Source organism: Capsicum annuum, chromosome 12 (assembly GCF_002878395.1).
Source record: "Capsicum annuum cultivar UCD-10X-F1 chromosome 12, UCD10Xv1.1, whole genome shotgun sequence".
In the NCBI taxonomy this organism is placed as follows: domain Eukaryota; kingdom Viridiplantae; phylum Streptophyta; class Magnoliopsida; order Solanales; family Solanaceae; genus Capsicum; species Capsicum annuum.
In genome coordinates, this window is record NC_061122.1 from 115,551,259 (window position 1) to 115,570,423 (window position 19,165).

At 34.3% G+C, this 19,165-nt stretch overlaps 1 protein-coding gene and 1 long non-coding RNA gene across 2 annotated transcripts in view; one reads left to right on the forward strand and one right to left on the reverse strand.

Annotated features, from left to right (window-relative positions):
- The window catches only part of LOC107850729 (probable adenylate kinase 6, chloroplastic), a 12,001-nt gene extending 11,063 nt beyond the window's left edge, over positions 1-938 (forward strand). Inside the window, exon 4 of the mRNA XM_016695457.2 lies at positions 543-938. Within this exon, the coding sequence (XP_016550943.1) occupies positions 543-686 (144 nt within the window). The 3' untranslated portion in view covers positions 687-938. The remainder of the gene's footprint in view (positions 1-542) is intronic.
- A 4,061-nt stretch (positions 939-4,999) lies between these two features.
- LOC107851300 lies at positions 5,000-17,700 on the reverse strand. Its single transcript, XR_001668960.2, has 3 exons — positions 17,344-17,700; positions 17,194-17,266; positions 5,000-5,212 (listed from the first exon to the last, which is right to left on the reverse strand). It is a non-coding gene; the product is annotated as an uncharacterized LOC107851300 (long non-coding RNA).
- Between the last annotated feature and the right edge of the window lie 1,465 nt (positions 17,701-19,165).

A 19,165-nucleotide genomic window follows, 5' to 3' on the forward strand; every position in this document is an offset into this window, starting at 1 on the left:
CCCCCCCCCCCCCCCCCCCCCCCACAGCACAATTTGTGACACTTCCGTAGGCAACAAAAATCTGTGCCATTCACAACTCAACAAATAATAATTCTGAGCAATTATGAGGTGTTCTGCAAGCTGTTCATTGGGTCATTTACTCGAATTTAATGTTTTCTTCTAGTATGTCAAGTCAAAGTTTAGTCACTGATTTTGACATCTGTATACAATCTAGTGTGGCATCGAGATACTCTTTTTTCCCTTGGATATATTTTCCTGTCCTTGAACTCGACTAGTTTGGTGTTGAAGTATTAGTTGATTGGTTGGATTGCACTGGAGCTGCTCTTGCATGTGATCCGTACAAAGTGGCTGCTTTTGTTAGGATGTGCATTTCTTTTTTGCAGTGGTTACTAACCTAGTGTTGTATTTCCTGTAATTGTTTTTTTTTTTCTCCCCAGATCCTCTGATTTGCTTTAGGACAGTGCAGACTTGATTCTCAGTTAGCTAGCGTGTTAAATTCACATATTCATGATCTAACTTACTAAATGCTGTTGTTACTGCAGAGCCAGCCAGTGGAGGACTTTTATCGCATGCGGGGAAAGCTGCTGGAGTTTGATCTCCCTGGAGGAATTCCAGAGTCATGGCCAAAGTTGCTCCATGCTTTGAATATCTATGACGATGAGGATAAGAAATCTGCAGCAGCATGATAATGTTTACTAGTGTTATTTATAGGTTCATTCTTTGCATGCATTGAAATGCGTGGGCGTGTATTTAATTTAAAAGCACCACAATGGGGCTCCCTAGCCCTTTTCTATCTCCCTCGCTATTGCATTATTATGCTAACATTTGTATGGACTATGGTGTATTTCTAAGTCCAAGTTTTTTCATAAAGGTCAGCAAAGCTATGTTTACCTTAGGACGTGATTTCAATAAAATTTTGATGATATAGTAGGGGTGAATTTAATAGCGTTAGACACAGAAAATAGTTTGTATGTGTTCGCATTCACGGAAAATCAGAAAATTGAACCAAATAAAAAAAAGGGCAATTCACATAAATGTACAAATTTAGAGCTTGTATTACAAAATCTACCACTATTATTTTTTATTTACAAAAGGTAGCTTTTATTTATAAAATCTACCAACTATTCAATTGTCATAAGTGCTTTCAAAATAAAAACACCACTTTCTATACAATATTTATATTATAATTTTTGAATATAATTAAATAATCTTTAGAGAACACTAATTTCTATAGCAATTTCATAATATATTTATGGGAGCACCATTTTATATATCATTTTTATATCATTATTTAGAAGTTAATTATACCTCATAGAATATACCATATCCAAATTTCGTAAGGTTTTTGACATAACCTTTATGGAACACCAATTTCTATACCATATTTATATTATATTTTTAAGATGTAGTTAAATAATTTTTAGATGACACCAATTTCTATATCAATTACATATCATGTTTATAGAAACACCAATTTCTATATTATTTTTATACCATTTACAGAATATATAACATTTATGAAACACCAATTTCTATACCATATTTATATCATGTTTATAAAAACGGTAGCTTTACATTACTTAAATGATGATGCTGAACTAAAATCGAAACAATATCAGAGCATCTCCGCATAATAGCTTCCAGTAGGAGTTAAAGGAGGAGGAGAATTAGAAGAGTGGAAGTGTTTGAGGGAGAGATATGTGAAGGAGAGTAGAGTTAAGATGGCGAGGGATAATAGGGAGCTTTGGAGACTGCAATAACTTGAAGATTGTGGTTGTGGTGGTTTCGCCGACCACATTGTCGATGGAGATTTGCGGATTTCGGTGGTAGATGGCGGATTCCAATAGGAGATTTTGGGTCAAAGAGAAGGAGTTTGGGCTCGAAAATCGCCAGTTTCGACATTGTTACGTGAAATTGAGAAAAGAAAAAAAAAAGATTTAGTTAGGGGTATTTAATGGGTATTTAATTTGAAGAATGAGAAAGGTAAAGATAAAGTGTTCCTTTCAAGTGTGGTCTTCATTACATTTTCTCAAAGAATGGGGGAGTAAAGAGGACGACTCAAATTGTGTGATCTATAAAGTTTTCAAAATTTGAAGAAAAAAAAAAGTTTTAAAATTGAAAGAAATGAAAGACTTCTAGGAATTTTTTTCTCCTATTTAATAGGTTTTGTTAGTTTTGTTTGGTATATTTTGTAAAATAGAAACTTGTGGTAGATTTTGTAATATAGACTCTAACTTTGTATATTTATGTGATTTTTTCATAAAAAAAATGAATCGAGTTGAGGAAAAAAATTGGTATTTTCTTATTTGGTTTGGTTTAGGTTTAGTTTTTAAAACCATTAAAATTTGGTTGGATTTTGATTGTAAGAATAAAAACAATTGAAATAAATTTGTTATTTAAAAATTTTCGGAACAATTGTTCTCTTACAATTTACGTTCATAATTTATACGCTTTCCTTCATAGTAACTAGTGAACTTTTCGTGCGATTCTACTTTTTTTTAAGTATACAAAATTATGAAATATTAAAAATAACAAAACATATCAAACAGTACTATTCCAAAAAGCATATATATTGGAAAATATATATATGAAAAAAACAAATCAAAATGGAATCATCTTAATTAGAAAAACTTTTTAAAACTTTTTAATTTGTTTTTAAAATATCTAGCACACCCTATTGGTAGTAAATATTAGAACGAACAGCTCTATAGAAGGCTACTAACCCAACAGTCACTAATGATATAATACGACATTGAGTAATCATAGCATTAATTAATAAATAACATAATAAACAACACAATTATCTGTTCTACATCAATTGAAAGTAATTGCTGAAAATAATGTGATCAACTCCTCCATAGCTGCATCGACACAATTGAGACTTCTAATTACACACGAAGTCATCATTCCTTGAGAAGGTAGAATGTTCATTGGCTTTGGAAAAAAGTTCAAGACATGTAATATGTAGGTGATATCGTTTCAAAGCCTGTAAATTCAGAAATAATAATGAATCAAAATATATTAGAGAAGTCTTAACTACTAATTTAGCTTTGAACATAGATTAAACTTTGTCTAAAGATGATAATTTTGAAAGAACCATTAGGATGTGACCTTTACGTAGAAGATCCAAAAGAATTATTTATTCTCTGTCAAGTATAACTTCACGTTATTTTCATTTTAAAAAACAACTGTGACAGGAACAATTAAAAGTATAATTTATCTATTTTATTTTACCTTAATCGCCACTTCCAATACCTCCAAATGCTTGTAAGATTTGTCGTGCGTCCTCTCTCTGAATTCAACATGCCCATCATGTCCATCTCATTATGTTGTTGTTAACGTTGGTACTGCTTTCTATTTTGTTCATTCTTGGCTAAAAAAACTCCAAATAATGCTTGGAAATCAAAAGTTTCATACCTGAAAAGATAAAGTATTATTCAAAATTAAACATTCCATTTACTTAGCTCAAAAAATAGATGAAAAAGTGTACTTTAGTAGCCGCATAAAAGATGGTAATTTTAGCATTCTCCTCATTTCAACATACTTTATCTTAAATATTTCATTTACTTAGCTTTAAAAATTGATGAAAAAGTATACTTTAGCAGCCGCATAAGAGATGGCAATTCCAGCGTTCTTCTCACTTTATCATACTTTATTCAAAGAATTCTTCGCTAAAAGTGTAAATTTGAAACATCAAAGAGGAATCAATTAAAATATATATTGAGTATCCAAAAAAACAATCCACATCTGAGCATATTCCACAAAAGAGTTAGGAGAAAATTAAGATTTGGATCCTTACGATAAAAACACCATTTTCGAAAAGTTTCTTCAGAGTCTTTGCCTTCCTCTTCTTGGAAGATTTATACATTTTTTTTAATGATTTATCTGTATCGTTTAATCTGAAAAGTCATATTTAGAACGAATGTCTTTTAATTTTGAAACTGTTGCTTTCTATCTTCCCTGATTTATATGCAGCATAACTGAAGTCTTACTGATATTTAGGTTTAAGTCTATTTTTAAGGTGAAATTTATGTCTTTTAGAATTGAATAAAATACCAAAAAAAAAAAAAAGATAAATATGAATCCAACCCTTAGAGAGCGCCACATCAGCAAGTCTTTAACCCATATATATATATATATATATATATATATAGATAGATAGATATATATTCAATTGTTTACCTATTATTTTCTAGTTTCATTTGTAATTTTATGTTGATAATTCGAACAATTTATTTCATGTTCAATTAACTTCTCTTCAGACCTTTTGTCGCGACCCGATTTCACGGGTCATGATGACATCTACTTTATTTCGCCAATAGGTAAGTATAACTATAGCTCGAAACAACAAATAGGCTAGTTGGTGGAAAATAGCAAAAGATGCTGGAATACACAAGCAATTGGATTACAAGCTTTAAACCATAAGAATAATAGCATAACTGAAGAAAAATAATGAAAAGAGTAACAAAATTCCACGACCTACTAAGGTCGGTACAAGAGCGTCTAGCAAAAGAACAAGAGTACTATCAATCTCAAGTATACAATAGTCTCGAAACAGAAAGACCATCCAAAAAGAGAAAAAGGAGAGAAAATCAACTCCGGCTAAAAAAGCTCACCCTACCTTCAAACTCTGACCCATACTAACACAACGTCAATGGCGGAAACTAGTACTCAAATTTGCACTATAAAGAATACAGAAGTGTAATATGAGTACAAAAGCAATGGTACTCAGTAGGTAGTCCGAAAAAAATTCTTAGACAAAAACACTATTCTAGTCGTAACCCTAGCCTTAGCACCAACCGGTAGTCGGCACCGGTATGACCGTTTCGACCAAGGTTCCATCATCATTGACTGACCAATAACTTTTAATTACTTCCCCATCGATGTTTCCAGAGTTGTATCATCCTAAATCGCCACCTAAATCCTCACTGCCTACACTTACTAAGAATTTGCCTGTTGAATATAATAATAATTTTGATCAAGCTGATAATTCTGTAGGTAATCAAATCAAGTTTTCAGATTTACCAAAACCTGAGATGAAGTCTCAACAGATAAATAAGGGTGTTTCAGTAGCAATGAAATCAATTAGTTACAATGATGGTATTCCTCGAATTTCTCGGACAGAGGATGAAGTGAAAAAGAAAAATATTATTGTAGATCTTCAACTAGTAGTAATAGAAAAAATTTCTATGGTTGTCCAGAGCTGGAGAACCTGCGAATACAAATTCCAAAACAATGTCACATTAAATGAGAATGTAAAATTGGCCTCTTGATACATAGACATATTTTGATGAAATTTTCAAGAATGGAGGATTTTGTAAACATGATGTCAAAGAATTTGTACTACATCACTGCTAAAGATGGTCTTTCTTATCAAATGCATCCACTGATATATGATGCTAATTTTAGTGGCATGAAGAAACTACAGAAGCAATGACATAGATATCCTTTCTTGATTTGTTACCCAGATTCTTTGTAATCTCTTTTTTCATTGGCATCAACTATTAGGAAGCCAGTTCAATTAGACCAACATACTATTAAGAAAATCAGATCAAGCTGTGCTAGGGTCAAAGTGCAAGAGGATCTAGCAACTAAATAACCTGACTATATGGAGTTAGAGATAATAAACGGTAAAACAAATAAGGCCAAAGTTCAAAAAGTTGCAATACAGTATGATGTTGTGCCTAAGTAGTCATACATGTAAGTTGCAAGGTCATGATGAAAATGAATACGGGACATTGCATGCGAAATTAATACCTAAGAAGAGGAGAATGTACTAATTAAAGAAATAGACAACAGTGTAATGCAAAATGAGGAAGACATTCAGAGAAGGTATAAAAATGGGAGAGTGGTATATGAAAGATGGAATTCTACTAGTAAGAGATTTAAACTTGAACAAGGCACCACTAAGTTGATTAATAACAAAGATGACATGAATCAAGATCATAAAGGTATTAGGATTTCTAATACTTTTGATGTTCTACAAAGAAATTACCTGCGGAAGATGCAAACAAGGAAAAAGAGAATTGCAGGCATGATCATAACACACAACAACAACAGAGGAAGAATATACAGAGTGAACAATCCGCAAGCTCAAAAAGTGGTGATAGTAAAGGTCATGATACAAGGAGTAGTGATAGCATAACATATGATGCAGTGTCAACTTAAAATGCAGCAAAATTAAATTAACAAACTATAGTTGATAGATCCACTACAATTAGTAAAGTAGCAACAGATAGTTCAAATGAGTATTTAGAGTGCAAAAATAGAGGAGATGAGGCTATCCGAATGGTAACAAATAACAATGATTCAAGCAAAAGTCTAGTACCAACAATTAATTCAGAAAGAATCAATCAGATGCATCAAGGATTGGAAGATGGCAATCAAATTTTAGCATAAGCTACTTATCACGAGCCTTTGCAGATTGACAGCTCTATGGAATTTCACAGCAATGAAAAGATTGTAGGTTCTTTTCCTAAAGTTTCAGATATGTCAATATTGTTGTTTAAAGTAACCGGAGATGAACAAGGGGGCTCTCGTAAGATTTCAACAATGTGCATGAAAGCTAGTCCTATAAAAACTTTGCATGAATTAGTTTCTCATCAGAAAATTTCTAAAGAGAAGCTGTGGAAGAAGGATATACAAAATCACCAGGTAGAAGATTTAGAAGAGATAGATAACCCACAGATTGAAGATTAGGTATTTACAGAAGCTGGGTTATCACCTCAATCAGTCAAAAGCAAAACTAAAGACAAGAATATTGATGACTCAAGGGATACCAGGGTGAATCCCAAGAGGAGTGCTAACTCTAAATTCAAATAATTATGAAAGCATTATTTTGGAATGTGCGGTCTGCAAGAACACCAAATTTATTTCATAGAATTCAAATGTTACACAGACATCAGAAAGTTTCCTTTATAGCTTTGATGGAACCTTTTCAATGTATTAACTAGATTAAAAAATAGGCAAAATGGCTCAGTGGACCCCTGTACTATGTCGGTTTTGTAAGTTGGACACTTTTATTTACATGTTTATCATTTAAATCTATGAACCCATTAAAAAACATTTTAAGTACTTTTTTGGTGAGTGTAACACACTCTCCCCACATCAGCAGCCACGTCAGCTGCCACATTTGTCACGTCATTTTCAAGTATTGCATGTAATTCCAAGTCATTTTTAAAATGCTACATAATAAATTAAATATTAAAATTAATTTAATTAAATAAGAAAAATTTATAAATTGCAGAAAAATTTGAATAATCATGTTTTTATTTTTGCTCACAAATTAAACATCAAATTCATTTCGAATAATTAAAATTCTTCTCCAACTAATTTAAATTTTCAACTATAAATTCATACAAACATAATAAATTTTTTTATTTTTAAATTTGAATATCTTTAACAATTTCAAGTTTATTTATTAAATTCACTAATTTTTCAATATCTACTCCCACTTACTTTCAATTTAAATTTAAATTTTAATCCCAAAAATTTATCAAACAGAAGAACTGCATCACCCATGACTCCACAAATCGCATACAAATGGATACGCGCATTCAGCAAAACTAAATTCGATTGATACCCAAATTTCTCTATCAATGCGTGAACAATTCTTGCACACGAAACATCCCGTAACTCCACACAAGCTTTAAGAACAAATGAACAAGTGAAACAATCAACACCCACGTTGTAACTCCGCATTTGCTGAAACAAGAAGATAACATCAACTGCAGAACATGAGGTTTTAGCAAATTTTCTTAAACAACTATTCCATATAGAAAGTTCTTGTTCGTTAACCGAGTCGAAGATCTGCTTTGCAAAAGGAAAGTGAGGAGTGCGCGCGCAAATGGAAGCGATACCAGGAAGGGGAAGGAGGGAGAAAGGTTTGTTGGTTTTGATGAGGAAGGCAATGGCTTCTATGAGTTCGAATGAAGAAGTGAAATGGTGGACAATGGAGGGCATTTGTACATTGTTGTTGGTATCAACGGAGGGTTTATTTTTTCGAGGGAAAATGGTGAAGTGGAGATGCCAGGGAAAGTGAATTTCTTGTACATTATTTGTTGGTATCAAGTGGGGGGGTGCTGGGTTGGGTGGGGGTGCTGGGTGGGGTGGGGGAGTGGCTGGATAGGGGTTGGGGGTGGCCTTTTTTTATTTTTTATTTTTAAATTTATTATTTTTTTTATTTTTAAAAATATTTTTAAATGAAAAAACTGGAAAAAATTGAGTGCCCCCTTTTTTTATTTTTTTTATTATATTAATATAAATTTGGTAAAAAATTGACCCCCACTCGCATCCCAGGCGAGTGACTACACTCACTTTGTTCTAGTCAGCCATTTGAGTGCCACATAGACTCGGTCAACGATCAAAGAATGCAAAATATTACTTTTTAATGAGTTCAAGGGTCTAGATAATAAATATATAAGTAGAAGTGTCCAACTTACAAAACCGACATTAATACAGGGGTCCACTGAACCATTTTGCCTAAAAAATATAAGAGAAATCTAAAGATGCAATATGCAGACTATAATCAGAATAGAAAGATCTGGATTTTCATTAATGGCAATGTTAATGTGAGTGTTTTATCATAAACTGAGCAACAACTGAAAGTGCAATTGGATTTTTAGAATCTAGTCAACAACTGGTGAATACTGTGGTATATGCCAAGATGCACAGAAAAGACTCAATTTATGGAATGATATCTACTCTGTCTATATGAATAGTAGGCTTCCTTGATTAATAGGGGTGATTTTAGCGTCATACTGAGTAATGAGAAGAAGCTAAGGGGCTTTTTTATTTATTCAGAAGAATATGAAGACTTTTCTTTATGTATAAACTCTTGCGATCTCATGAAGTTTAATTCCAAAGGTAACCCTTTTACTTTGTTGAATGGTAGGATTGATAATTAATGTATTTTTAATAGACTGGATAGTCTCTTTGGTAATCAGGAGTTCCTGGGTCTATTTAGATCAGTACATGTGAAACACTTAGCCAGAATAAGCTCAGATCCTGCACCTCTATTATTAACTTATGGAAATTAGTCCACAAATACTAGAAGACCATTAGGGTTCCTTAATTTCTGCACTGAAAGAATAATTTTCATCAAATTGTCCTTGAAAATTAGATTTCTAAGAAAGAAAATGATATCTTTATCAGCCTAAAATAGAAGCTAAAGAAGATTAAAGTTGCTTTGTCTAGATAGAGCAAAGAAAGCTTTGGTGATATTTTTAAGCAACTGCAAATCCGAGAGGAGATTATTAGATTGAAAGAAGAGTTATTTTAAGAAAACCCTAATGCTGAGAATAGAATAGTGCTTTAAAAATCCCAAGCAGAATTAGAAAGGTATATTCCTTTTGAAGAAGAATTTTGGGAGTAGAAAGCTAGGATTCAGTGGTTCTCCAAAAGGAGAAAAGAAACAAAAAATTCTTCCATAGTTTGGTCAAAGGAAGAAGAAAAGGGTTAAGTATTTAGAAAATAAAAGAGGTTGATGGACATTGAATTAAAAAAGCTAATCAGGTAGCAAATGAGGCTGTGTTATTTTTTCAAGACCAATTTTCAAGAAGAAGCACTGATGCAAAATTTTCTTTGCAGAAACACATTCCAGAAATGGTTTTGATGAGATTAATGCTGCAATCCATGCATATCCCACTTTGAAATAAGTTAAATTAGTTGTTTTTTAACTAAATGGTAAAAGTGCATGTTTACAGGTCATTTATTTCAAAAATGCTGGAATATAGTTGGAATAGGTGTATGGAAAGTGGTAACTGCCTTCTTTAAGGGTTACACACTTCCCAAATCCATTAGTCATACTGGTTTTGTTCTTTTACCAAACTAAGATATTGTGCAATATTTTTTATGATATTAGACTAATTAGGTTGAGTAATTTCTTAAATAAAATGATTTCTAGGGTATTGCATGATAGACTTGAAGGGATTTTGCTTATGCTTATTTCAAGAACTCAATATGGTTTTGTGAAAGGAAGAAGTATTACTGAAAATGTACTTCTTGCATAAAAAATTATATCAGATATTAGACTCAGAGAAAAACCTTTCAATGTGGTCATTAAACTTGATATGACTAAATCCTATGATAGAGTGGAATGAAATTTTTTATGAAGGTTTTGGATAAAATAGGGTTTGACAATAATGTGGCTGATAAGATATGGAGACTGGTGGCCAATAATTGGTATTCTATTCTTATAAATGGGCAGGCACACGGATTTTTTCATTTTGCCATAGGAGTAAAGCTAGGAGATCCCCTTTCTTTTACTTTATTCTTTCTGGCTGCAGAAGTTTTATCTAGAGCTTTAATTCTTTATTTTATGAACCAAGTTATAGATGTTATGGTATGACTAAGTGGAGTGAAATTATTAATCATCTGGATTATGCAGATGACACCATTAGTTTTGCTTCTACTGACATGTTTTCTTTACAAATGCCAAAGAGGATTCCTAAGGAGTATGAAATCAAATCTGGTGAATTAATAAATAAAGAGAAGAACTTCATTTTTGCTTATCATAAAACAACTCAATTTGACATCAAGATAGTTGATGAAATTACAGGTTTTTCTAGAGGTAATTTTCCTTTAATTCATCTTGGGTTTCCTATTGGTCATGCGAAAAAGAAAAAAGTTCATTTTTCTAAACTATTAAAGAAAGTGCATAACAATCTCCAAGCATGGAAAGGAAAGATGCTATCTTTTGGTGGTAAGGCAGTATTAATTATGAATGTTCTTTCTTGTATCCCAATTTATTTACTATTTTCCATCACGCCTCCTAAATGTGTTCTTTATGATTTGTATAAGTTATTTACAAGATTCTTATGAAATTTCATGGATGTTGGCAAAAAGATGCATTGGGTTGCTTGTAATGGTATTTGCAAATCTAAGGAAGAACGAGGTTTGGGCTTTAGATCCCTCTTTGATGTCTCTAGGACACTCTTTTCCAAGTTGTGGTGGATAGTCAGAACTCAAAAAACTTTACGAACCAACTTTATGTGGAACATGTACTGCAAAAAAGTGAGACCTCAGTTTGTTGAATGGAAGGGTGGTTCATTAATTTGAATATGCTCGAGGCTAGAGATGTGTTTGATTAGAAAATATGGTGGAAACCCAAACATGGTCACTCTAGTGTATGATTTGATAACTGGACACAACTAGGTGCCCTCCACTTTATTACCAATTGATAGGACCAAGAATTATTAGATTGAATATGTGAAATAGTTGTGTACATCTAATGGATGAAATGTAGATATGTTGCAATAGAATTTTGGTGAAGAGGTATGTGATCATCTTGTAAGTAATATCAATAGTGTTACAGATTCAGATAGATGGGACAAGGCTTGGTGGATGTTGACATTTTTTTGAAAGTTTATAGTAAGGTTTGCAAGGGATAATATAAAGAATAAGGACGGTATTCTTCAGAATTTGTAAGACATGTGGATGAAAAAAATACCCTTTAAGGTATCATTCTTCTTGTGGAGGTTGTGGAAGAAGAATCCCCATAGGAGACGTTCTCATCATGAATAAAATTTGTGATAATGTGATCTATTGTTATTGTGAAAGGGATGTTCAGGAAACTATTAAACATCTATTCATGCCGTGTAGAATCTCAAAAGAATTGTGGGAATATTTTTCTTCAATTACTGGTATTAATGACCCTTTTTTATAGGTCAAATATTATATCACCCTGGGTTTCTGGACCTTGGAAAATTTCCTGGATTTCTGGTCTTTAGGCAGGATATGACTAGGGTAAATGACTCGTACACTAGGATATGAGTGGTATGGGTAGTCGTATGCTGACCAATGTTGGTTGGTGGGTTGGATTTAGTTTTGAGAATGGATACAACTTTTGTGGTATGAGTCGTATTGGTGGACACGAGTCATTTGGTTAGGGTCTTTCCTTCACTTAATATTAGATTTGGTAGACTAAGTTGGATCTGAGTACGTGTAACGACCCGAGACTACCCCTAGTTGTCACACGGTGCTTATGACCCCAAGGACTACAAGCTAACCCATGAACTATATCTGTTGTGAGCACTGAATAATAATACTGCAATTAATGCAGAAAAATAGGCTGAAATGCCATATGGTTCAAAACATCTGAAATATTAATAAAATATAACATCTGTAAAACTTAATACTGTCTGAAAGTCTAGTCTGAAAAGCCTCTGACTGAATCTATCTGAAAGCGGAGTTGATGGGATAATCCCCCAACTAACTCCATCTACTGATCTACTACATCTACTAAAATATGAAATAATAGAATATCCTCGAATGATAAGGACTCACTACTTAATCTACTGCTGCTGGCCGAATCTAAATCTACTCTACGTGGTCCGGAACCTGAGCATCCGAACCTATGATATGAAACATCACAGAGCAGGAAAGTATGAGTCAGTACCTGGGAATGTACTGGTATGCTAGATGAGGTAAGACTAAATGCAAGAGTTCATATGCATGAACAATAACTGACTAAATGATATAACGTAACTGAACATGAGAGTTCATGAATAACTGATACTACTGAAATCGCTGAGTACGCAATACTGTGGACATACATAGATATATACTGTATCTGAACTTTCCTAAAACTAAGTACTGAGTTCTCATAACTGAGAAACTGATAATCTGAGATTTACTGATAACTGAGTTACTGATAGTAATTGATTGTAGCTGACAATCCTGATACTGTAGAACTAAACTGAGTTCTAAATTGAAGACTAAAACTGAAACTGTGGGAGGTAATCATCTAACCGACATACCCCAAATAAGATAAGATAACTGAGTTGGGGTCCAATTTGTAACCCCAATTGGAAGGGTGTCAATACCGTGCCACGGGTAATGACAACTGCTGTGGAGTCAGTCCTAACTAATGGGTGACCCCTAAGATCAGTCCTAAACTAGCGGTTGATCCTTGAGTATGTCAGTCCTATCTAACGGGTAACATCTCATAACCTACGCTGGCTATGTAGTTCTGGAACTTAGGGATTGCTTTGAGAACCCAGTCCTAGCTAACGGGTGAGACCCCATCCCTAGGCTCGCTCGGTGCTGAATCCTACTCCCAATTGAAAGACACTAATCTGATTATACTGAACTGGACTGGACTAATACAGAGTTTATTGAGTTTTCCTAAGTTCTATAACTGACTAAGTTTTACTGAGTTCCGTTACTGACTGAGAGTACTACTGATCGTGACATGACTGATACTATCCGGTCACTGATACTGGCTCTAGGTAAAGAACTAAATTATTAGGTATTAAATACTCCCAGGACTCGATAGCATGAAAAGTAAAGCAAAGCATCATCTTAAATAACATAACAATGTTCACTCGTCATAATTCATTCATAGAGACATTTCATAAAACACTTGTAATGCATTAACTTATACATAGATGGGGAATACATGTTAGCATGCTATAATGGCATTATTTCATTCTCATAGGCAGTCTATCAAATATATGAGAAACATACTTGGTTCATTAAATCATAAACACTTAGAGTTAACATGGTTACAATAATTAACTTGCAAATTGAAGGATTTATCATAAATATCATGTAATTCAACACATACTAGAATCAATTCTTGGAACTTGTAATCTAAATCATGGATTAAAACTCAAACAACATCATGAACATGAATTCAATGTAATTCAAACATGGAAATCATAAATCATAAATCTTGTATTTTGAAAAAGGATTCTTGGGCTTCATGGAAGGTAAGGATCCATGGATGAACATCTAACAACCTTGGAAGATTCTTTCTTGAAGGTTCTTGGAAGAAATCCTTAGATTTGTTCTTAATTTCTTGAACTAAGGTTTTTGCCTCTTTGAGAGAGAATGCTTTTAATTTGGGGATGAATTGTATAATGAGTAGCTAAGGACGTTTTTAGGGATTATATCCCGTATCTGGGCATAATAAAATTGTGGAAAAAGACTGGTTTAACCCTGGGCGTCCTTTTAATTTTTTGTGAAAATTTTCCGAACTGGGCACCTGGAGTGACGCGCCACTATCACATCGTGCCACTGGAAAGTGGACAACTGGGAACTGGGTTGATGGCGCGATGCGGTGCCATCGCGGTGGCTCACTAGTTGCAAATTTTCCTTTTGGCACGATGCGCCATGATCGCGGAGTCACACTGAAAAGTGACAATTGGGAAAAAGGCTAGTGGCTCGATGCAATGGTATTGCGTTATCTCACTGGAAAATGACAAATGCCATTTGGACCGCCTCTGCGACACACTGGAGTACCGGTGGTACACTGTCTTACTAAAATGGCTCTTAACTCTTTACCCAAGTGTCAGATTTGGGCGAATTTTGTACGATGGAAAGCTTATCATGCAGAAGGTATGTGTTCTTCAACAAACTTTTGTTTTCAAACTTTGTTAAAGGAGAGGTTAATATCTTTGCACCCGGGTTTTCTAATTCGGTTAAAGGTTGGATTGATATTGGACAATGCAAATGAATCATGCTTGTGGTTACCTTACCTTGTCCGTCATTTGGGGACGAATGTATCTAGTGGGGGAGACTTAAACACACTGGATTTCTAGCCCTTTGAAAATTTTCTGGATTTCTGGTCTCTGAGTAGGATACTACTAGGGGAAACGACTCGTACACTGGGATACGAGTGGTACCAGTTAGTCATATGCTGACTAGTATTGGTTGGTGGGTTGGATTTAGTTTTGGGAATGGATACAACTTGGGTGGTACGAGTCATATCGGTGGACACAAGTCATTTGGTCTGGATCTTTGCTTCACTTAATCTTATATTTGGTAAACTAATTTGGATTTGAGTACGAGTGGCTCACCATGAGCCGTCAGACAGGGTACGAGTCGTACTATGGACTCGTATGGTGGGAAGTGTTCAATCTTCTTTAGATTCTATTCTTCCAGGGGTACGGATCATGGGTACCAGTTGTATGCATGGATACAATATGGTTTATGGTGAGTTGTACCTTGGACAGTGTTTGTTCCAAGGGAGATGGCCTTAGGTACAAGTGGTGGGTACCACTCGTATTGGAGGGTACGACGGGTATAGATAGGTGTATCCCTCTGACGGGATTTTGGTGCAGTTTAAGTGAGGGCAATCTAGACATTTTCCCACTTAACCTAATAAGGCCTCACCCCTTGTAACTCACAAGGGATTTTATTTGCCCTATTATTTTATTCTTTAACACTTAGAAAAACACTCTCTAATCCTCTCTAAAGTTCTTGGACAAGAAAAGCTAGGGTTTCATCTTAAGGTTTAATTTGGAGCTTGTGTTGGTGATTTCTCTCCATCATCTTCTTAGTTTAAGGCATGTTCTCTTCCCTCAGGTAAATGGTTTTAAATGCATGCTAAACTCGGTTCCTTTTCTCGGCATGTTTATATATATATATATGTATGTATGGTTTGTATGCATGTTGATGGTTTACTTAGTTTTATTAAATGGCATTATTTTATCCTTATCTTGAGTTCATGCTAGAGTTCACCCACTAACTCGTCTTCGGGCGGCTGTATCTCCATGTGATGCAGGCATTGACTATTTTACTCCTCCTTCTTAGCAATCTGACTTCGGGATCAACTTTTGGATTGAAGTGGTGAGCTTTCATCTTTTCAGAAGGCTCCATTTCATGGATGTTATTTCAGACTTTGGTTTATTTATGGATATTGGTTTTGGCTATGGTTGGGGTCATGTCCCAGCCATATTTTTGTATTCTTTTCGTTAGAGGCTTTTGTGGAACTACTATGGGTTGGTATAGGCGGGATCGATATTGGTGTAAGCCTTGGTATTGGCATTGGTATTGTGGTTGATATCGTAGGACTAAATTTCTCACTGCTCCATCCTCTTGTATTTTGGGATTATATAATTATTATGTTACCCATATGGTTATGGTTTGGATGGGTATTGGTTATCAGTTGGGTAGCAGGCGGTTAGACTCATTTGGGTGGTCACGGATATAGACCTATCCTAGAGTCTTGGATTATGCAATAACGCTATCTTGTTATATGTTCAGAATTTATCTGACTCAATATTTGCGTAGGTCGATTGGGTTGGGTAACAAGGTTGGTCTTCAGTCTTGGTTGGACTTGGATGCCAATTATGACAAGGCCCTGGTTCGGGTCATGTCAAATATAGTGTTCTACAATGATGGAATGCCACCAGAATCTCTAAACTCATCCCCGTTTATAAGACTGTCACTTTTTTTATACTCTGCCCATTACAAAAAGAAGAAACTGCATTAAACATGATGGTAAAATATCATATTTTAGTATGAAGATGGAAATTACCAGGGACTTAGTTTATTTAGCTAGGATGTTGTTTCCATGGCTAAAAAATTATTCCTGATTCTTGGGTAGATTTGGTGAGATTTTTATTTGCATATAGGCCCAGAATAAGAAGTATAGTGGTGAAGTTAAAGTTAACTAACAATGCTTAGTACAAGTACAACTCTGATGGAGCTGTTAAGGGCAATCCGGGCCCTATCTCAGTTGCTTTTTGTATTAGAGATTATCAAGGTGACTTAGTTTTTCCTGAAGCTAGAGGAATTTTAGACACAAAAAATTTGATAGCTGAAATTATATTAAGGTTGGGCATAAAATAGTATGTTAATCATAATTTATTTTCCAGTGATTTTAGAAACAGATTCATTGTCAGTTCAGACATTCTTAACTGGACAATGGGAAATCCCGTGGTCTATATCTACAAAGATATGGAGGATACTTGATATAATGAAAGAGAGGGAGGTGGTAGTTGAACACACATTCAGAGAAGGAAATCAAATGACAATTTTTTTAGCTATGTTTTCTCTTTTGCAGGTACAAAATACATAATTTTTTCTATTTTTCAACAGTTACCAGGTGAAGCTAAGGACATTTTGAACATGGATAAAGCTCAAGTACCCAATCTGAGATTGAAGAAGATGCAAAATGAAGATTTCTTTATTAACTAATCGACCAACAAAAGGGTCGAAGAGGATCAGAATTAATAGAGCCAGACACACACTACCAGCTCGGGTTTGGATAATTTGAGTCAAGGCATACATAATTCCAACAACAAGGATTCCTACATCAGAATGCACACAGAAATGGCAATAATCGAACACATTTAAGCAAAAGCACATACATAAATCGTAAACATTCAACATGCACAAATGATAAAGAATTAATCAATGAGATATGTACCAAAGCTAGAATCTACAGGGGTAAGTTCAACTTACCAGAGGTTAATGTTAATGAATCGTACATTTTTACTCTCTTAGGCAGTGGTATTGGGTTCAAGGTAGGCTCAACCTGTCAAGGGGGGTGAAATTGATGAAAAATTTACAATTGCTTCTAATTAATTCATCAATTAAAAAGAGACGACTCACATCTTGTTGCAGAAGAACAAATCAAAAGTTTGTTGAGCTGAGGAAGTCTTCACTTAGATCAATTTCATGATGTTTATGAGATTCTAGAATGTCTAAAATGAACATCCCAAAACTCAACTTACTTTTCCGATCTTGAACTTCAACAGCTTGATGAAAACTTCAATCTTTAGCTAAAATTGGTAGCGGAGCTCGATTTGTACATTGCGACGAAGATGAAGAATTATCGATCCATCTTCTCCTTACTCTTCTTTTTGATTATTTTCTGTTTTCTTTATTTTGTTTGATAGATTGTTTTAGTCTTTTCATTTTGTTTTTGATTTTTTGTATGTTGGGGTTTGGGTACTGGCCCAACCCACAATTTTGTAAATATATTTCTCTCTTATAAAAGTCCAATTGGCCATTTTAAAAGAAAAAAATAGAAGTCCACAAAAAAGGGCAAACCTAGAATTATACCCAAATACTGAAAGTAAACTACCAAAATAATGATATTGAAGAGAACATAACTATTTGTAGCATAATTGGGACCCAATAAGCCCAAAAGATGCAAATAAAAATAGATAATTCAATGCGAGCCCCCATAAGCTCAATGATGGAATCAAGATGAAGTAATAAAAGTAAATATTCCAATCATTTGAAACTCAAAATCATTATCATGGATCTTTCCATACCATAAACACTGGACTCGAATCGGTTCTATAATCATTGTAAATAACCCCTCAATGACGGACTTGATCAGAAATAGTATTTTATATGTCAGACTTGAACTAAGAATAATGTCATGAATACTGAATTTGAACCGAAAGGAATATCATCTGCTGGACTTGAACTGGTCTTATATCACAATTTACCAGACTTGAACCTATCTTAATATCTCCTAAGTTTCAACTTAGAATAAGTCATAATACGCCAAATCCCCCTTCATCTCAAGAATATAAAGAAGGTACCATAAGAAGGCTTATGAGACTACAAGGAGCTAATAGTAGTAATAAGGTGGACCGGAGGGGTCCACTTCTAACCTCGAAAGTTCATTCTAGGGCAATTTCTACCCTAAAGCATACTAACATTCAAATCCTACCACAAAGTGCAAATTAAGTCTTATTAGGTACTAGGATAACAATGTTACCAAAAAAATGAATAGTCGTGTCAAATACGTTAATTACTGTTCACTAACTAGCTATATAATCTATATTTTCTAAATATACCATCAAATCCTAATTCAAAACCCAAAACTAGCATAATACCATGTTGGTACAATAATTAAGATCAATCTAAGAGAAAGGTAAGCCTAGCCTACCTAGATGTCAAAGAAAGCCCGATAAAATTTACTAAATTGGCGATTTTTCCTTTTGTGAAGCCCCCGCAAGATGCCACACTATCAAAATAGTAGTCTACACACTTTTACAAGAATAAAAATAACTATATTGCATTTTTATGGTTCAATCCAAAATCGAGTTAAAATCTCATATGGGGCCTGCTTGTGGAATCCTACTTTCGGAACCACCGACATATTTCTCTATGCTCAAGGATTATTTTCCCTCAAGTATGGTAAATTCTGAGCTCAAACGATACCTAAATCAATTCTCCAAGAAACTAGTGATTTATGGCTAAATTGGGGAATTAAACCATGAATTATACGAGAACTTACAAGGTTTAGAATGAGGAATTGAGTATTCTGAGATCACCAACACCCCACAAGAACCCAAAGATTAGTCTCCAAATTTCTCACACTCTCTAGGGATTTTTAGCTCTTGAGAATCGTGAGAAATAGGAGAAAATTGGGTAGGATCTAAAATAAATTCTTCCCAGCTATCGCTTAAGTGGT